We start from the raw sequence: 21,120 nt of genomic DNA on the forward strand, positions 1-21,120 counted from the left end.
GAGCTGGGCTGCGCTATGAATTCTGGGACACAGCTTCTTCTTCTTCGGGGTTTAACGGCAGCTGGCATCCTTGTACATGCAGTGCTGCCATCTTCTGTTTCAGTCCGTTATTACACTCTTAAATCCTGCTACTTATTCCTGCGTCTTTTGGGATCTTACAAAGCTTCAAACGACGTGTCGACTATTAAATCAGCCGTCGACGATTCTGATAGTCGACTAATCCTGGCAGCCCTACTCCAGACCCAGAGCGTCTGACCCCAACAGCTGTCACCTTCTCACCAGGCTTCCTGCTGATGGTCTTGTAGTTTATTCCAGCCTTGTGCAGGTCTGCATCTTCTCCCTGACGTCCTTTAACAGCTCGTTGGACTTCGGAAGAAAGCGATTCTGTCGTGCTTCATAAACGACGAGACAATATCAGGAGTGTTTCCAACTGATTGACTGTAACTCACGTGAGCACTCGGCTAATCTGTGGGTCGCTCCGTCACATACGCATCAGGTTATAACTTTTACATAACACATTTTTCTGGACTCTTGGTTGATATTCTGTCTCTCCATTAAAATAAAACTACCATTAAACTTAGAGGCTCTTTGGACGTTCAGCAGGAGATGAAATATTATCTCCCCACTGTCACATGATCCCTACGACGGCGGTCACGTCAAAGACCTTATTCTCTGCTCTTTGGTTGGTTTCAAACTGTTGAGTCATCGTGGGCGGAACAACAAATAAATCCAGCTGCTGTGCTGAAAGGATGAAGCCACAAATCATCACCTGCATTCAGCCTCAGCGGGGGAAAGGAGCTCAGTGCAGAAGCTTACGATTGATGCGCCGTGATTATTTTTCAACGACGGCGAAATCCCCGTCGCGTTGAATTCGATGGTTCACAATCTCATTTCATGGAAAAGTCTGAATCTTGGAACGCCTCCCCTCGTCTATAACATTGATTAGCACCGTGTAACACGTGGTGTAATGGCCCATAATGACCCCCCGGGCAATGACAAAATTACAGCCGTGATGAGCCGAGGTACATCGCTCCGTACTGTGGTACATCGCTCCGTACCGTGGTACATCGCTCCGTACCGTGGTACATCGCTCTGTACTGTGGTACATCGCTCCGTACCGTGGTACATCGCTCCGTACTGTGGTACATCGCGGGCCTATTGTGGGATTTTTTGGCAAATTTAAATAATTAGAGCGAGAAAGTCTCGGCCTTCTCCGAACTGTCTGTTCTTCTTCACGTCGTAGGTTGATGTCGTGAGGTAAACTGGGCCACGCGGACGCGCAGCTGCTCGCTGTGATGCTTTTTCTAGTTTTGAATCATCAGCTTTAATTTGTTCCAAGTGTAAAAACTGCCTCTGCAGATCAGATCTACTTCATCAGATCTTAATGGGAAAAAAATCGATGCTTCTCTCAGCTGAAAATGTGTCTATTCAGAGCCTGCGGAGTCTTGTACAGCAGTTCACAGGCCTGCAGGCCAGTTTTCCCATGACTTCAGAAACAGGACGTGTTCCTGAGTAAAGAGGGCGCGAGGTCGAACGGAGATGAAGGACGATGGGATACCGAGAACAGCCGAGAGCATCGACAGGCTCCGACCGTAACGAGAGGGGAGGATTTAAAAACACACACTGATGCTTAGACAGTTACATCTTATGAAAGCGCACCTGACAAAGTGAAAGAGATGAATGTGATTACATTTGTTATATTTAGTTTTGTTTGACAGTGGCTGACGGGGGGCGTCCCCTTCAGAGGCTGTGCTTCCTTTACAGCATCCTTAAAGCTCAGTCTGTGCACTTTCCCTCTGTCCTGTTATTTCTTCTTTGTTGCTTTGACTCAGTCTGAACTGTTGTACCTTCTACGCTTTCTTTGTTATCAGTGCAAAGTGTAACGTTACTAATACAGCCCTGATAAAAAAAAGCTTAAGACCACCTGAAAAATGGCCAAAACTCATATTTTGCATGGTTGGATCTTAACAAAGCTCAGAGTCGAGCTTCAACATGCAACAAGAAGAAATGGGAGGTTTTTTTGAGCCTGCGATTTATTGAGAGCAACACTTAAACTGAAACAGGCTGAACGTGCTTAAAGGCCAAAAATGTGGATTTATTGTCATTTTCTGTCAGGTAGTCACACCGTCACCACGTTCTGATGGCAAAGGCAAAAAAAGTTTCCTTTTTTGAACATTGTCGGTTTCTTCTTGTCGCAGGTTGAAGCTCTACTTGGAACCTCGTTAAGATCCAACCATGCAAAATGTGATTGTTGCCATTTTTCAGGTGATCGTAAACTTTGGATCCTGACTGTATGTTCTTGTTGTAAGGAGCAGGTGTGATCGGTGCACACGTGTCGGTGGGTCGCTCGCTCCTGTGTCGTTCTGTTTTCAGACGCCGTGCATCAGCAGCGGGAGATCTAACAGCATGAAGGAAGCTAGAACGGGTTGGAAATGTCAACACCAGCTTTTATTTCTTTGTAGTTTGTTTGCCAGCAAAGACAAAAAGAAACACATTTTCGTCCACAAACGTGTGTTTGGATGTATTTGTCTTTGGAAAGCAGGAAATCGGTGTTAAGCGGACACCTTTTGCTTCGGCACATCTCACACTTCATGTAAATAAAAGCTGGAGAATCAGGAGAATCGCTTGTATTTATCTGAGCTGGACAAAGTAAGACGTTGAGGTGCGTTCTCACGGTAGGCTGGGATTTATTAGGCGCTGCAGAGCGACTGCGACTCTGCTGCGTGTGCAGAGGAGACGCCGCAGTAAGACTGTGTGACATAGCAGCGAGCGCGACGTCCCGCCCGAGGGTCGCAGACTGTTCTTGTTGCCTTCGGGTAAGAAGGATTAATTGGTGTTCTCTGCGTCTCACCTGCTGCTCTCGTCTCTTCTTCCAGGATCTTGGAGCTGCAGGAGAAAGGCGACCTGGACATCATGAAGCAGAAGTGGTGGCCCCGCGCCGGCCGCTGCGACCTCAGCAGCCACGCCAGCGCCCACCCCGATGGCCGCTCCCTCAAGCTGCACAGCTTCGCCGGCATCTTCTGCATCTTGGCCGCGGGCCTGCTGCTGGCCTGCCTGGTGGCTGGGCTGGAGGCTTGGTGGAACAGCAACCACTGCCGCCAGGAGCAGCCCAAAGAGGTGACCGAGCACAGGGCCCGGCGGACGGGCCAGCGGGGGGAAGACACTGCCACACTCTACTTTAAGGATCCAGCCGCAGACGCGAGCCCCGACTTAGTGGAGCTCCAGTACACCCAGCTGTAGAGGAGAGAGGTTTAGGAGTCAGTCTAGTGTCGGAGAGCTGGGGGACAGAGGGCGGGAGGCAGGGCAGAGTAGGTAGATGTGCTCTGTGCCGCTGACTGAAATCAAATTTGGTCTCTTCTCCTTATTATTACTACACCCCCTTCATGTTTTTATTTTACCCGTGCATCGCTCCCCACCCACCCTGTCCCCAACTACCAGGGCACACTCCACCTCACCATTACCTTTACTAATATGCTCATAAAACGACGAGGCCTTACGAGCAAACGGTGCCGAATTAGCTCAGCCAGCCAGGGATCAAATCCCAGCGTGGAAGCACCCGCAGACTTTAATGATTAATTCCCGCAGCAGCGGCTCTGTAGCATTCAAGGGCTCGGTATTGAATTATTGCTATAAACTCATTTTGTGTGGTAAGGCTTTGGTAATTTTCTGCACCCAGGGGTTGTTAAAAGAGATTATAATTAGCAGGAGAGGGTGGGAGCTTGCTGAGGCAGAGAAGGACACTTACGGAGTTTTTAGCGTGGAAAGAAAAAGTTGTTTGTCACATTAAACGCAGCTCGACCTGCGTTTCAACAACCGTGCACTGTTGCTGTTGGAAACTGGAGCCTCACCAAGTGCCTGCCGAATAAGAATCACTGAGAACTCAGCGACCACCTCGCTCTTTTATGAATGAAACACACGCTGCTCTTACAGCCGAGCTAATAGTTACACCTGCGGTTCGTGAAAGATGAACGCACCCCCGATCGATATTAATGAACGGCCGCCTCCTCGAAAGCTGGAAACATCCCGTAATTGAAACGTCTTTAGTGGATAATTATCCGGAACTTCTGCCGTCACAGCAGGATCGTATTGTTCCGATTTAACACGACGTCATTAAAAAACACAAATCTGTGTTAACCTCTCAGAGTGACGCTGTCCCTGTGCCAAACAATAGGCTCTGACGTACAAGTGCTCCGTGTAATTTTACGCTGCTGCCATTTCAAAGTGTGAATGTGGGAACTTTGGCTCTGCAGATGAGAATCTGACAGTTTCAGTGGCTGCTGCTGCTGCACATCTGCAACAGGCCATAAAGCTTCAATAACAAAATCTGACTCCAAAACAAATTCAGCATCAGCTCATCGAGTTTCGTCCCATCGGAGTCGTGAACGTGCGGCTCTTTAGCTGCTAAATGTTCCACTTTGCTCACCTCGCTGGGCTCCAACTGTCTGCTGTGCAAAGTGGCTCTTTAGAGCTTTTTTCCCTGAAAGGGCCACAAAAGATTTATGCAGGGAGCTCATCAACGTAACCTTTCACTCTGTCTGCAGCCACAGAAGCAAGCGTGCAGGAAACTCAGTAACAAAGATCAGTACTTTCCGTCAGTATTAAAATAAATATCCAATCGCAAACTAAGTCATTAATAATCAGGTTTCATGCATAATCGTTAGTGGCAGCCAATCTCCTCACACCAGAGCTGTGACATCACTCAGCATGAAATATGGACATGAGTTTAAATGGGACATTTTGACACTAGAAACACCTTCAGTCGGATGGTTTCTGTGCAGAGTGATGCTTCAGACATCAGCCTGCAGAGAACAGAGCGAGGCAGCCGTCTGCTTCTGTGTCAGTGTGAGAGGATAAAAGCTTTGAACAGAGATCAGCTGGCCTCATATAACACAATACCAACACAGGGCAGCGTGCAACTACAGATGAATTTGGACGCCCCATCACAACTCAACAAGCAGCCCATCAGAAAGCACTGACCTGCAGCACAAAGCTCCCTGTAAAGTCTCAACCACCCAGACATCTGCTAATAAACATCCTAGAGTCTCCCCGTGCACCAAAACTGGAGCTCAGACTTCTAGAAAGGTCTGTTAGTACAACAACGTCCCAACAGCCGTATAGTTGGTCAGATAATGTCATTAAAAATGTTCCAGCAGTTCAAATTACCAAAAAAACCCACAATCCTCTGTGAAACTGAAATTATGTCACATGCATCATTTGAATAAGCTTTGAGTGACCAGAGTTACTCACATCTTTATTTATAATCACAACAACAGTTGCCTCAAGAAAACTGTAAAGTAAAGACCCTCCAATAATACAGAGAAAAACCCAACAATCATATGACCCCCTATGAGCAAGCACTTTGGTGACAGTGGGAAGGAAAAACTCCCTTTTAACAGGAAGAAACCTCCGGCAGAACCAGGCTCAGGGAGGGGCGGGGCCATCTGCTGCGACAGGTTAGGAGTGAGGGGAGGAAGGCGGGACAAAGAGATTAATGATCAGCTGATAACTACGATGTGGTCGCTTCTGACTCCACAAAACGTACGATGACAGAAGCTGCGATGCTAAACCCGAGTTAGCTCCATTCAGCCTTTGACTCCTCCTTCCAGTCATACATGACGTTTGTTATTGGTTGAGAACCACCAAGTATTCAATGTTAAACATGATGGTGGGACAGAAATACAGGAGGAGAATGGATGTTGGGGCTACACTGATACTGACGTGTGTGCTGTGTGTTACAGTGGTTATTGTGTGGTCTGTATATTGTTTGAAACGGGGACACGGGCGCTACCAAAGACACCGCTCGAACACGAAACTGACCTCAGACCTGCCTTTCCATGTCCTACCTCCAGACATCAACAACATACACCTCCCAGCACTACGCAGGGCCGACCTCACCTCACTGTGCGAACACCCCCAGACAGGCTTCAGTCATGTGACAGGGGACAAACGGGCAGGAAGGCCTCGATGTGGATCCATAAACTAAAGTGTGAGCAGGCAGTGTGCACGCTGGGTGTGTCACCCTTTAGCAATAAGATCTGTCTCCGACATCCCCGTCCATAACCCCTGGTTCTATCACTGTGTCACGTCTTATTGCAAATTATATGTCAATGTGGACACCCCTGTTATCTATCTCCTCTCCTTCTCTCCATCTATCCTTTTCATTTTTTGATTTACACTTGACTGTCTATGATCTCGTGCAGGTTACTAAGGATTACAGGCTGGCAAGGGTTTCTGGTCCATTGACATATAATGACATTACAACTGCTTCATCGGAGGGGAGGAGGGACATTTGGACAGACAGAGAGAGAGGCTGGGATGAAGCAGAAGCTATTGATACAGGTCAGAATAGACCTCCTATATACAACCTTCTAAAATACGACAAAAGAAATCAAACACATCTGTGCCGTCGCCAAGCTCCTCTTTGTTTTTGTTCTTTCCTTTCGGGGGTTAAAGTCTTTCTGATTTTCTGAAACTAAATCTGCAGGCATACAGGAAGTCATTTTTGTCAGTTTCCAGCACAAATTCAATTATGTCTGTGATCATCTTAAAGGTTAGAACTCATTCTTCCCCTGGTATAATGCTTATTAAGCAGCGTTTGCTAATTAGAGGAGTGTAGAATAATAATAAAATAAAGAATTAGGATTTTGCTCTATGCAGATGATAAAGTTGTAACCTTCTGAGAACTCGCTACTAACGCTGCATCCCGTCATCATTAGAAACCTTCCCGGTTCTCACGGTGCCTTTTCTGTTTCTCCTTGCTTTCTCTCATTTGGTCATCTTTAACTGTTTGAACACATCTCATAAGGGCTGACCTCACACCTCAGTTTGACCTGTTTCGGGAGAACAGAATCACCAAGGTTCACGACAAACTCAGTGCCTTTCACGCAGCTTTTATTGAGCAGTGTTTGCATAAACCTTTAAAAATTCATCAAGACATCTACGAGAAATGGAGCAGCTCAATATCAGAAAGCCTGATAAGGCTAGTTTTGAGTTGGTGGCCATAAGAATATTGGTGATCGTGCCTACAACCAGCAAGCAGCTCCGTGGAAGGCCTGCACGTGCATTTGCAAACCTTTGCCTTGAATTTAATTTTAACATTGCAAGGAGCCAAATCTCTCACAGGACAAGCAGTGAGTGTGAATCGTGTTGAGGTGACTGAGAAGCTTCAGGAAACAGCTCAGGAAGTCATAGCAGAATTTTGCATCTGACCCTGGAGAGTATAAGATGCTTCTGGTTGAGCCACTTTCAGCCCTGGATACTGAACTCTTCCCCTTAAAACTCTGGGTTTTAAGGGGAAGAGTCTTTGGGTTGTAGATGGAGAACCAGCTTTTATCCTTGACGTAAACTCACACGAAAACTCCCACATGTAAGAAAATCTTTTTTGTTTTTCACAGGCAAAGTCTTTTTGATCGTACCTTCTGTTTCTCCGTCTGAATCAGCTCAAAGTAGCTGCTGTGTGAAAGTGGCAGCTGGCAAATTTCCCTGATGGAGCCAGACTGCATTAGAAAAAGTCTGACTTTAAGACTTTTGGAGAGCCACTTAGCTAACAGCAAATTAGCTTCACAAAGCCAGACTCCATTTCAGATTTCATTGTAAAAATGATCCAGTCAACTGAAGTGGCAGCTGGAGCCTGAAGCGTTCAATCTGAACAGTGTGGCGTTCACATGTGATGTCACTCGCCGTGAACCCGGCGATCTCCTTGAAAAAAATGTTGCACCTGCGCCTGGATCGTTTTTCCTCTGCACAGGTTCTGATCGATGCTTTGAGAGCTCTCGGACGTTTTGAAAATAAAGGTCAATAACAGCTTAAGAAAGTCATGCACTCATCTAAATACTTGTATCAAGACCTTCTGACCTAAGCGTCTGGGTCAGCAGCACTTTATTGATTAAGATGTCCATCGATCGACTGAAAACCACAATGACGAACGCAGAAAATATGGTTTTGCTTTGCCAAGCCGAATCTAAATTGAAAGAAACGATTTGCCTCACTTGACCTTTCATCTTATGGTGTCAGTAGCTGGTAATAAAGTTTTGACCTATCGGTTATTGCTCGTTTCTAAGCCTAAAATAAGACAGCGAGATGATTAAGACTGTAGATGATTGCTAACTGCGGCTTTACCGAGTGTGCTTATCTGGAGGCTTTGACCACGTTGTGGATTCAACGATTAAATGAAGACACAGAAATGTTGTTCTGAATTTTATTGCACGCGTGATGAATATTATTACCTGCTTCCTGAGGACTGCATGCCGTGTGTCATGTTTCCAGACGTCTGTGGCTTTTGTTCAGCATTTCTGTGTTTGTTATTTAAGTGATGACCGAGCAAATTTAACTCTTTCATTAAAAAACTGACTGTTTTTGAAAATCAGTATTGCAGTAAAACAGGATTCTCCTCCATTTAAACGCGCTTGGTGATGCTGGCTGGTCAGCAGGAGGACTAACTGCAGTTGGTGGTAAAGAGCAAACCAACGATACCTTTAAACCACACCTGGAAAGCTGGCAGGAAACCTCCGGGTCTCAAGTCCTACACGAAGGATTATTTTGGTCTTCGTCTCTTTGCCACATAAAATTCCTCAAACCTGCTGAAACATGGACTGTTTTTGGCACCTACACAGAACTGTCGTAGAACTGATGGGAAACACGTGTTGGGAAGATGTCGGGCTACTTTGTGCTCATTGACTTTTCTAGAAGTTTCTAGAAGTCTGCTGGAGAGATGAACTCATCTAGTGTTTGTTGATGGTGCGAGAGACGCTGGTCCAACGTTTACTCCAAAATCTTCCACAGACATTTAGCTGGACTGAGATGAAGTGACAGCATTATTAACATGATTGTCACCCTCAGCCCTCGTGTGGCGGTTCCCTCTAAGCAGGACCATGGCACAAAAAGAGCCCCTCACGAATAATCAAAAATCCAAAGGCTTGTTTGGGCTCCAGCAAGCGCACAGATCCGTCAGTCAGCTGCGGCTTTTAAAACGCGTCACTATACTATCGAGATTTGGTTGAAAACTGAAAGGTGACAACACTTTTCCAGGATTTTGGAAAGATATTGGAAAAACGATTCTTAAGACGAAAAGAAAGACTCTTGCACAAAGTCCTGCAAGAAGACATCTGGTCCTATCAGAGTGAAGATCACGGCCCTCTGCCTGGACCTCAGTGGCTACTTTCAAGTCACAAAGGATGAATAAAGTTTTGTAGATTTTGGTCATTCTACGTTTAAGAAAGAAGATTACCCAGGGTACAACCCTCACCAGGCCCAAAACTGGCCAATGAGCATGCAGCTGGACAGTCGAGTGCTCTTGAAGAACGCTGAGATGGCAACAATGAAAACACTAGGATACAGTTTCACGCGTTGCTGCTAATTTAAAAACAGAAATGCAAACACACGTTCTTGTCTTTTATCTTTTTTATTGCGCTTGATTGGCAGTTCTGACCAACTTACACAGTCAAGTATTACCTACTATATAAAAGTGTACGCGGCGTCTAAATGGAAATGATTCTCCTTTGCTGATCTTATTCATAATAAGCCTCTGGACAGTGAAAACATATCCTCGTAAGAAGCTGCTGGTCAGAGGTGCAGAGGTGTTCAGGAGGAAGAGATGTGCTTTCACTGTTCAACTAAATTTTGAGTTGAAATGACTTCCTTATACAACCAGAAAAGACAACTTTGACCTTTCATCTTTCCACCAAATCTCAACATCTAGCAAAGTTCTCCTCAGCTGGGTTGGATGTAGAGACACAGTCGATGGTGACCTTTGGTTAATAAGACGTTATCAGATGGAAGATGTCGGTGTTAGAGGCGATCGCCGTGCAGAACAGCCTTCGCTCATCTTCGCAGGGCCACTTGAATCTAAAATGAACCAGAAACAATCAGTAACTGTTCTTATCGCACTTGAGCACAACCCACTCGACAGTCACAGTATTTGCAAAGTAGCAGGAAGCAGAGTGATTTAAAAGGCCCCCCAGTGGGAGCACTCACTAAAAGAGCTGTTTGTTTTCCAAATTAATGGAGACTTTCAGACGGCTGTTCTTCCTCTGCACTTACTTCACCAGCCTGCCTTTAACGACCGGCTGAGGTTTAATCCCTGGCATTTATTTATTTAGGCTAGCTGCCAGTTTGAAAACATATTTTAATGAGGCGCTGGTCGGCTGAAACAATAACCTGAGCTGAGAGGAGCTCTCAGAGGCTGGAGTGGGATCATTCAAAGCAAACACGCTGCATGTTCGTGTGTTGCTTAAAGGTTGGAACAAAGGTACACGATTAGCCTCGGCGCTGCTCCACCGCAGCGCATCGAGACGCTCTGAGAGTCGGAGGCTTCGCTAGTGTGTTTCCACCAGAAGGGCTCTCTGCACCACTCTACATGAAGAAATGTTCATCTGCACGGCTCACACTTTACTTTAAATGACTCCGAGACAAACTTCTCCCTTGTTTTTTTCATTTTAAGTCTTCATCCTGCTAACTAAAAGAGCACTGAGGTCAGGTCCTGGGTAGATTTGGTGACACAGAGTGTCGATTGGCCAACAGGAGCATCTGAGAAAATGAAGCTTTGGTTCATTTAATCTACGAGCAAGAAGAAAAGACTAAGCAGGGTGTGATTAGGAGTGCGTGTAATCGGCAGGTCACCAACGTACGAGCAGGCGGCGTCCTTCAGCTTCTCAGTCAGATCGACACCACCACCAAACACCGCGTGAACTCGAGTGCTCTGCAGAGAACCGGCCCTCACACAGCACTCACTGTTTGCAGTTAAAGCCAGCTGCTGGATTGCTAGTTTAACATTTTTAACATTAGCAGTCTGAGACTGCATCCTTTCACCTGACTGAAAATTCACTTTGTGTCATGCATCCAGTCCCTGGATCCAGAATACGGTCTGATTGTGCTCCGAACGTGTCGTAGCTGTAAAGCTTCTCAAATGTCTTTTGTCTGAGCTCATAAAATCTCTCATAATTTAACAAAGCTGCCCAGAACGTTTTGAACAGTCACATGATCTGTTTATCAGTGGAATAAAATCATGAACAGCGATTTTCAGTCCATGCCAGTAGTAATCCCAACAGTGTGACAGTAAAACAAACTCGAAATGATCAAACCTGCGGGGGTGGGGTAGTTGCATGCCTTCTGTATTATGTGCTGCTAACACTGCACCATGACTGAATATGTATGTGGTATTAATCTGTAATGTGTCGTGTGCATTGTGTTGAGTGTCGCCGGTGTCACTGTGAGTTCCTGGGACTAATCTCACTGTGTTTCTGGACTGAAGCGAGCCCGATGCTGGAGCCAGGCTGCGTTCAGGAATGTTAGCTGCTTTGCTGTAAAGCGATTGGCCGCTTTAAGACCCTCTCCTAAAACATCATCCGGCCGGGCTGCAGCAGTCGCACGCGGACGTGTCGAGAATCTGGCCTCAGATTCAAAGCCTCGCTTTCACTATGCGAATCACGCCTCCTTCCTCCCGCACGCCCCTCGTCCTTTACCTTCCCCTGACCAGTGTACTAAAGCAGACCTGCGGTTCAACAGGGAAACACTCGGGTGTCTATTAATACCTAACAAGTATGCATGTCTGCAGTCAGCAGGAGATGCATCGTCAGCCAGTGTGGCGATTAAATTATTCTGCTAGGAAACCAATTCTCTGATCCTCCTGTGACGAGCGTAGCAGCTCCGAGGGCGGCGAGGGCAGAGAAAGCACAAACATAGCTTCAGTTTATGAATCTAAAATTGATCTCAGATGTGATTCATGACAATCTCGACATAGTCAAGCCTCCAACAGCTCTGCAGCACACGACAGTCAGCTTGGCTCCAGGGTCGGTTTCCTCCATACATCAAGCCTTTACTGCTCACTGGCCAAGTTTGATTTCAAGTTGCACATTCAGATTGGTTTCTGTGGCCTCAGTTTCCACTGGGCTCTTCAAACCAGACTACAAAATGAAACCGGGCCGGTCTATCAGCTGGATCGCTGATAGAAGCTCGTCAGTTAAAAAAAAACCCATATCAGATTGAGAATGCATGGAGCACACGCTGACCTGAATCAGTCTGAGAAATCGGCCCATCGCCAATCTCAGCCTCTGTGTCCCTCCCTCCCTCTCTCCCTCCCCCTGTCTCTCCACTGTCCTCCTCCATCCCCACCCCACCGCCCCACTCCTCAACTTATAGGACAAGGAGGTGAATCTGGAACAGGTGCATCGTCGTATGAACAGTCTTTTGGACGAGGACTTGGCCCACAAGCAGATCCCCGGCCCCTCTATCGAGATCTCTGCGCTGGACATCGGCAGCATGCAGCCCAGCCAGGCCTCTCTGGTCCCAGGCCCGGAGTCCAGGCGGGACTACCCGCCCTCGGGCCTCGCTGTGACCACCTTCCTCCCCGGGGAGGGGGGACCACCTCCTCCTCTTCCCCATCCTCACCATGGGGGGACCCTAGGCAGGACGCTACCCCCATCCCAGGGCCCTGGCAGCAGCACGTTGCCCCCGCACCACCCGCTCAGCAGCACCAACCTCAGCGGCACCATGCAGTGCAAACACAGGGCACCCAACGGGGGGCTCTTCCGGCAGAGCCCTGGCAAGACACCCATGCCAATGTCCTACCAGGCAGTCTCCGCAGGACCCATACCCGAAGCCATTGAGGCCACCCACAGTACATCGATATAAGATCGGAGGGGTAAAAGGGGGGCGGTGGGTGGGAGGGAGGCTGCTCTCTGGACCTGGGTCCAGGTTCGGATGCGAGGCGGGTTGGGGAACCCTAGAGGAAAATTATTATAGAGGAAAAAAACATATATGTACAAAGTAAAAAGATTTTGTATCTCACTATCTGTTCAGAAACACACACACGAAAAATCTAACAAAAAACAACAAAAAGCGGGCGGCGGGCTGGAGGGTGTAATTTTTCTCGTGTACATATCTGTAAATACCAAGAGAACGAAGTGAGGTTAAAGTGTATTTTGAATATTCTCAATTTTTGAAGTTGAGTTATAAAAACAAACAAAATGAGATAAAAAAAATATAAACATTGATGAAAAAGTTATGACTGTTTGAATGGCTTTGTAAATTTTGTTCAATTAAACAATGACGCGAAATTCATTGTGATTGTTTTCTAAGTGCCGAAATTAAACGATGTCTTTCCACAACTCATTGATGTAAACGACTACCCATGATGCACCGCTGTAGGGACATTTTTAGTGGTGGACACCTACTGTTATGCACCTCTGTACCAACCCTATATATATCTTCAGCATCGGACAAAAAAAAATCACTCTTTGTTTTTTCCCCATTTGTATTAAATATATAATATACATAGTTTTTTCCAAGCAAAAGTCTACATTCTTTTCTTACGTTGACTGTAAATGATGTTCATTCAAACACTGAGGGGGAACAAGCGGGTTTTTATTGGGTTCATATTTTACACACAGCTCAATGGTTTGTTTTTATAGCGAGTTTTTATTTGGCGTCAGTACTGTCCAGGTGAGAGTCTGTTTGTGACGAGCAAATGAGCGAAGAAGAGTACGTACGGCTGCGAGCGCACCGACCGCTGTCTTTAGGTCAAACGATGATGCAGTCATGCAAGCCTGGCCTCTTTGTGGAACACGACAGGGTGTAGAACCGTGGCTCCCTACCCACGCGGTACAGGTCTTAGTCTTAAAGTCAAATATCATATTTTTGAACTGTAAATGCAGTCGCGCGTTCGACGTGATGAAATCTCCCAACAGTTTCTGTAGTCCCGTTTAACCACTTACTACAAAAACCTTTTCTGGGTCACGTTAAAGCTTCAAAATTACGAGAATTGCTTCTGTATTTTAAGCTGTGGAAAGAAATGAACATGTTTAGGGTTGGATGAACCACAGACCTTTAGACATCAAACAGAAACCAACCCGACTTCGAGATGAGGAAATCAGGAACACAAAAACACTTGTTCTGGGTTTCAGAGAGATGCTTGCACCTTCTAAATGATGAATAGTTTTAGAGTTCGTCTTCTTCATCGCACCACCAGCAAACCAGTGAAAATCAGTTACAGTCTTTTTCTATGAAACTCTGTCCAGATGCTTTTAGACTAATGAAAAGTTGGCACCAATTTAAAACAAGTACTGGCATGCTTCCCAACTCTGAGACAGACCCTCTTGTTAGCCAAATATATACAAAAAACCAGAAACGGTCCAGAGTATCAGCCAGCCTGGTATTCATTTTATTTGATATTTTTGAGCTTCTGTTTGTATTTGAAGGAAGTGTCAGATTCAAATTGGTGCCAGAACGATTGATGGTTATTAATTTATTCAAACAAACTTCGACAACAGTCGAAGTCTGAAAGTCTGAAATTACAGACCTGAAACACAAGAAAAGTTGTGACAGATCAAACGTATTCGCCTTTCCATCCTTACTCTTACTAACCGCTCCCACAGAGTTCCTAAAGGAGGGCCGACACTTTTGTTTTCAGGCAGTCGTAATGCTTCGTTTGTGGCCAAATATCGAAGCTCGGCCGAGTTCCAACAGCGGTCGGTGTGAACGCAGCCTTAACCTTAAGAAAAAATATAAAGGTACTAAATATATATGTCTTTAATTTTTATACTCGAGAATTTTACGTCACGCTCTCGTACGCAAGTTTCGTCTTGCAAAGCAGTGCAGTTATTCTAACGAGGAGTGAGAGAGTGACTCAGAGAGGCATCGTATTTAATAATAATAATAATAGATACTTTATTGATCCCCATGGGGAAATTACTTGTTTTTCTCTGCATTTGACCCATTCACTCAGTGAAGCAGTGGGCAGCCCACTAAGCAGGCGCCCGGGGAGCCGTTAAGTGGATTCGAACCGCCGACCTTCCGATCATGGGGCGACCACTTTACCTACTGAGCTATCCCTGCCCCACAAGTCATTCCTAATGAGATCCATTATCACCTGCAGGGATGACAGAGGGCGTCATTACCCAAAGTGCAGACAGAGGCTCATGATGATGGCCGTTCTGCAGGTGCCATACCTCAACTGCTTGTAAAACAGAGGGAAGTTAAATATATTTGCTAAACACTGGATAGTATTTTCTCTATAGGATACTGTGAGAGGAACATTTATGGTAAAAGTATTTAACAACAGAAATATATAAAACGACCATATCACCCCCACCTTTTTGCTTTTACAAGCACGGTTAACGTGCATCTATGGGCCTAATGACTGTCGACTTCATTTACATTAGCCTGACGCTGGCTGTTCGGATCTATGTTGATCACACACAGTTTTCAGGACATTAGCAGCAAAACGCAGACCCGCTCATCTCTCCATTTATAGAACGTGTACGTGGGCAGAGGAAACTGAGGAACCTTAACTTGTCAGAATGAAGAGCTTTAGTTCCAAAACTGTAGATCGGACATCGAATCTTGTGTTGTTGGTAGGTTTGTGGTTGTTGGACAGGCGGCAGATTAACTCGTTCCTTAAACTACAGACACGAGCGTTCTGTGGAGGTTTTACTGTCCGGTTCTGTCGCACAGCACTTCTTCCACACTGGGGAAACCCAGACTGAAAGATTTTTAAGTGTCCATATCATGTATGTCCACTCTATTCTTACAGACAGACAGTCAGACAGCAGAAATACTGGAGCTGAAGCCTTCTAACAGCGAGTTGTTTTTGGGCAGTCCCTTAGAAAAGATGACCAGGGGTGGGGAACTCCAGGCCTCGAGGGCCGGTGTCCTGCAGGTTTTAGATTTCATCCTGGGTCAACACACCTGACTCAGATGATTAGTTCATTATCAGGCCTCTGGAGAACTTCAAGACATGTTGAGGAGGTCATTTAGCCATTTAAATCATCTGTGTTGGATCAAGGACACATCTAAACCCTGCAGGACACCGGCCCTCGAAGCCTGGAGTGAAGTAGATGATGCTTTTATCACTGTGTGCAGAGCAAGCACACTCCCTAATGTCTCCTTAAGGGTGCCCCCCAACGGCAGCAGTCTCCATCATATTAAGCTCAACTCTGAAGTTTCTGCAAATGAAAAAAATCCTTCAGAGCTTTTTGCTTTTCAAGCAAACAATTTGACACCAGAATAATAAAAACATTCTTTATTAATTCAGATAGGTTTGCTACTAAACCACAACACATCCAACAATTACAACCCGAGGAAAAAATGTGACCTCGTAAACTCTTGGAAACATCCCCAACAAAGCCTATTTGTCCAGTATTTTTCAGTGTTCACACCGAGGTGTTGACCCAGATCAAAATTTTGAAAAACGGTCCAGAACAAATCTGATCTACGTCCTCGATACCACCGGAAACCCCAGTATGGGTCCACTGCCCAAAAGCCAAAGCTGTTGAACAGGTGGCTTTAATGTTGTGGCTGATTGAATCCAGTGGTCTGTTAAAGACTCAACCACAAAACACAGAGATTTAGGAATAAATTCTTCCAACACCAATGACAAGCCGATGTACTTCTTTGTTTCGCACCATGCAAAAGCATGTTATGGCTCTTATCAATGACAGGTTAAAGGTAACATTTACAGTTTGTCCCCGACTACGCATACACGCAGTACCGCTCTCACGTAACACCTTAGAGTGTGGATAAAATACTTGGTTCTGTTGCTGTTCATTCATGCTCCTAATTCTTGATCACTTGAGAAATGTAACTGTAAAAGCACTGTGCCGAATCACTCAGATCATAGGACCAAGGTTTGTTTTTCATAGCTGTATTAAATCTGAGTCATTGAACTGGGAAGAAAAGGTTTAACGTGTGACTGTGAAGATTTACGTTGTTGCCAAGCAGAAATGTTCATTATTCAGTTTCACCATGATTCTGTTAGAGCTCTGCTGAAACGCTAATGTTCTGTGTCTGTGTGAAAACCAATTCTCCGGTGACACCAAGTAAAACCTGCCATGTGTTTCATCCTGTGCGTAAACGGACACGCAGAAACGTGACGGTCCTCGACTCTGACGCAGCTCCCATCTGAACACACTCTATATGGATGTTTTCTTACTGTGTCAGTAGTTGCTTCTCTGTCGTGAACCAACTTGCTTTTTGCACTGTGCTCCACCACGTGACGGACGGACAGAGCGAGGTTACGATTGGTCAGCAATGAGGAAGTGACCGGGAGGGCGGGGCGATAAGGGCCTACGTGTGTCCTGTTTATGTTCGAACTCCAACACCCCGACAGAGGATGAAAACATGAACTGTCAGAGCATACAGACTGTCACAGTACATCTAAGGGAGACCCTTATTTTATTTATGAATATGCTGCTTGGAGTTTCTTAAACTTTAATAAAGAAATATGGTTTACAAATCTGTTTCTGATATGTGTCACTGACAACACGTCTCTTCTACTTAATGCAAACTGTTACCGTGATATTGTCAAGAAGCAGCAACCTCCGAGGGTAAACTGTGCCAAAAGCAGCACTTCCTCTAATATCCAAAAGAATCAGTCCTCGTAGACTCGTATATTATAATGTCTGTTTGCCGAGTGCAGTTCCAGTGATTTATTGGCATGGCCCTGATCACTGCCACTGATTAACGGGTATCTGTGTCTGCTCGTTGTACCCATACCTTGTTAGTGTTAGGCCGCAGTCACACAGGCCTATAGATCGGTCAGGGACTCCATGGTAACCACCAGTTGCTGGGTAAAAATGTGTGACTATTTGGCGAGTGTTTTCAGGAGGTTGTTTGCTGTTGTTAAATGTGCTGCACTGCTTTGGTTGCTCACAGATTGCTGCTGTCCTCAGTAGTCTGCAAATGGTCTGCAAACATGTGACAACTACTTACCAACCAACTGTGAAAATGTGAAGAGTGCGACTGGAAGCAGAGACTGTTTGCCTTCAAAGTAAAAGCAGTAAGGCATGACTTTTACTTTGAAGACAAATGGTCTCAGTTTCTGGTGTGCTTTGACTTTTTCACTGCTGCTTGGTGGTTGGAGAGTGTTAGCAGACCGGTTGGTATCTGCTTGTGTATCTATCCCACTTATCGGTTCCACTTGCACCACAATCGTGTGATTTGAGTTTGTGTGCTGGAGGAGGAAAAAGCGGCGCGGTCTACAGTGGATATGGACGTTACCGTTATATCTGTCACATGAAAAGGTCGAGAGCACGATGGACAGAAACAGCTGCATTATGCTGCTAACACAACTTCAGCTGTGTGCAAGCATCTGCACAGACAACATGCTAACGCTAAGCTAGCCACAAACCCAGAGTGGAAGCTGAGCGAGTGCCGACGCCAGAAGCCAGACCCTGAACTTCAACAGGTAACAAACCGATGAGCAGTCAGGCTGGAGCCGCCGTTTCTACCTGTTCATGTTTCTAAAGCAGAATCACCATGGCAATGGCTTCAGAGTGTCTTTATGCTGTGTTTTCATCTTTGTGTGTGTCCTCATTATGATAGAGGTTTGTGTTGTGTGTGTGATGTAGCCTGTAGGTTTATACTGTTAACTGGTAACGATGAGACTGTTTCAGGTCATTTTACAGAGAAATGCAAATACATTCTCCTTGGAGTAATTAAGTACTGAACTGCATTACTTTTAAGAAAGTGTTATGTGTAATGTGTGTAAGCAGCCAAAACAGTCCTGAAACTAATGGTATCTTTTATATACTTTACTCTGACACTTACACCAGCAAACTTAAACTCTGAACCATCTCATTTTCTTTCAAAGCAATCAGCAGGTAACACTTTTCCTTGTTAATTTAAATTCCCCCCAAATTGCATAAAAGTGGCCGTCAGTATCCAAGGTGACATCTTCAAATGTGCAACCAGGACCCTAAAGTCCAAATCAGCTGTTTCCCGTCATGTAGCAAATCATCATGTTTGACAAGTGGAACCAAAAGGTCTGACATGTTTATGTCATAATTCAATGTCAGCCATGCATTTTGTGTTCTGTGAGTGCCTCGGTGTGTCCCAGCTGCTAAGATGAAGTAAAACTGAACACCAGCATTTCCAACATCAGCTCTGAATGCGTCTCTTTGTCCTCGACTGCAGACTGAACTGAAAATGATTGGGTTTGTAACTGTTAACTGAATCAAAATAAATGCATCATGTTTAGCTGTGACAAATTCTGAGATTATATTTTGTATAATGTCTAAAGAAACAGAAGGAAAGTAAAATAAACCAGGCCTCTCAGTAGTCTGTGTGTACACTCGGCTCAAGGTTGGAGCTTTTTCTCAGTTCTCCACTGATTTTCATGAAATTGAGTTTGGTGATTGGTGCTGGAAACAAATCTGTCCTGTGCCTGTGGCTGTGGTGGAGGAGGTCGAAGAGCACCGGGAGACAACTTCCAACAAAATCAGCAGGTTTGTTCGAAACTAGCTTTTTACGTTTGAGGCAAATCAAGAGGCTGAAAACACCAGGCGCACACAGATTTAACAAACAACCACTTTCCTCGGGTCCTGATGCCAGAAAATCTACATTGTTGTCACATGTTGGTGTCACATGCTGCATGCATTTTGACATTAGTATATTAGAGGCCACAGAGATTACAGGTTTTTGTCCTGTCACTGCTGCTATAACATGCTGGGATTCGTGCTGCTGTCAAAGGCACCTTGTGTCCAACTGAGATAAAGCAACATTACCTGATACCCAGACAATTACTCATCGAATAAAATTGGACTAAAATACAGCTACAAGATCAAACTTTCCTTTTTGCTAATGGGGGATTCCCATGATGCACTGGGTGTTTCTTCTTCACTCACTATGTGTTAACAGACCTCTCTGCATTGAATCATATCTGTTATTAACCTCTGTCTCTCTTCCACAGCATGTCTTTATCCTGTCTTCCTTCTCTCACCCCAACCAATCACAGCAGATGGCCCCGCCCCTCCCTGAGCCTGGTTCTGCCGGAGGTTTCTTCCTGGTAAAAGGGAGTTTTTCCTTCCTACTGTCACCAAAGTGCTTGCTCATAGGGGGTCATAAGATTTTGGGGGTTTTCTCTGTTATATTTTAGGGTCTGTACCTCACAATGTAAAGACTGTTTTTATGATTTGGTGCTAAAAATGAAAATGAATTGAAAATGAACCAAATTGTTCATAAAGTAACTGATACATTCTGACCTCGCAGGTTTGGGTTTTAAAGCTTTGTGCAGCACTGACTGGGAGGTAGAAGAGGCCAACAGGTGGTATCGGTTAAAAACCAGTCATGACGTGGGGGTATTTGTGAGTATTAGAAGTGTACACATCATTTGCGATTTTGTGCCTTGTTGCCCGAGGAGAAAAACATTAAAGATTATTTTTTAATGTTTCTTCAGAAACACTTTCTCCTGGTTTCAGGTAACGGCTGCCCAGCTGCAGCGTGAGAATCCTCTCCAGAGTCCGTGCTTTGATAACAGCAGGACGTCTCTCCGATACAGGGAACCAACCATCTTCTCTGAGAGGTAAACGCCACTAACACGTTAAAAATTCCCCTTAAAGTCTCCGTGCACGTCAAACATTTACAAACTCATAATAGAAATGTTTTGGTGTTTAAAAGCTAAAATGACTGCAGTCGAAGCTACAAGGTCTCTGGATCTGCCAGCGTTTAATGAGATATTGGTCCGCACACGTTCTCCTCATCTCCAGTTCAAATGTGATCAATGACTCTGCTTATGACGCCAAACACATCATTTCATGTGTGATCTGTTGCCAGATTTTTCAGCTTTTCTCTTTAAATATCACACCGAACTGAACATTTTGGTGTCATATCCAAAGATATGATCTCCGAAACACTAATTTAAAAAACTCACCTGCGTCTGATCAGAGACGTCACGCTCCACTGCCAGACAAAAGGAAAAATGTCACCAGGAAGTCTGAAATCTTTGGGGGTTTAAATTTGGAGTTAAACAGACAGGACATTTTATTTGGGCAAAGGGAACGACGCCAGGAGGGACGTGAAGCTGGACAAGTTGTTCCCCTTAAAAACAGCCTGTAAGCTGTTTTTAAGGGGAGATTATTTCGTCTAAGGCTAATCCTTCCAATCAACACCATTTTCAGTGTTAGTCGGTCCCTGGAGCCATTTAATGCTTTTCACTCCAAGCAACCTGAAAATGTAGCACTTGCTCTGAGTCTGTTTTCAACAACCTGGAGATCAGCCTCATCCACACTGCTCACAGCTTTGAAACAACTTTACTTTTTCTGTTGTTTTGATTTTCTCTGAGCCCCCCCCTCCCTCCCATAAATACATGCAGAGGGATTTGAGATCCTTTAAACTGTGGTTGTTCCAACC

At 45.2% G+C, this 21,120-nt stretch overlaps 1 protein-coding gene across 1 annotated transcript in view; it reads left to right on the forward strand.

The window, feature by feature from the left end:
• The window catches only part of LOC146627407 (glutamate receptor ionotropic, delta-1-like), a 628,504-nt gene extending 615,902 nt beyond the window's left edge, over window positions 1-12,602 (forward strand). Inside the window, exons 16-18 of the mRNA XM_085361656.1 lie at window positions 2,877-3,117; window positions 6,201-6,339; window positions 12,136-12,602. Of these exons, the coding sequence (XP_085217782.1) occupies window positions 2,877-3,117; window positions 6,201-6,339; window positions 12,136-12,602 (847 nt within the window). The remainder of the gene's footprint in view (window positions 1-2,876; window positions 3,118-6,200; window positions 6,340-12,135) is intronic.
• The last annotated feature ends 8,518 nt before the right edge of the window (window positions 12,603-21,120 follow it).

Source organism: Diplotaxodon limnothrissa, linkage group LG8, assembly GCF_057381915.1.
Source record: "Diplotaxodon limnothrissa isolate DT_005_m linkage group LG8, D_limnothrissa_male_GT1.1, whole genome shotgun sequence".
NCBI classification, from domain to species: domain Eukaryota; kingdom Metazoa; phylum Chordata; class Actinopteri; order Cichliformes; family Cichlidae; genus Diplotaxodon; species Diplotaxodon limnothrissa.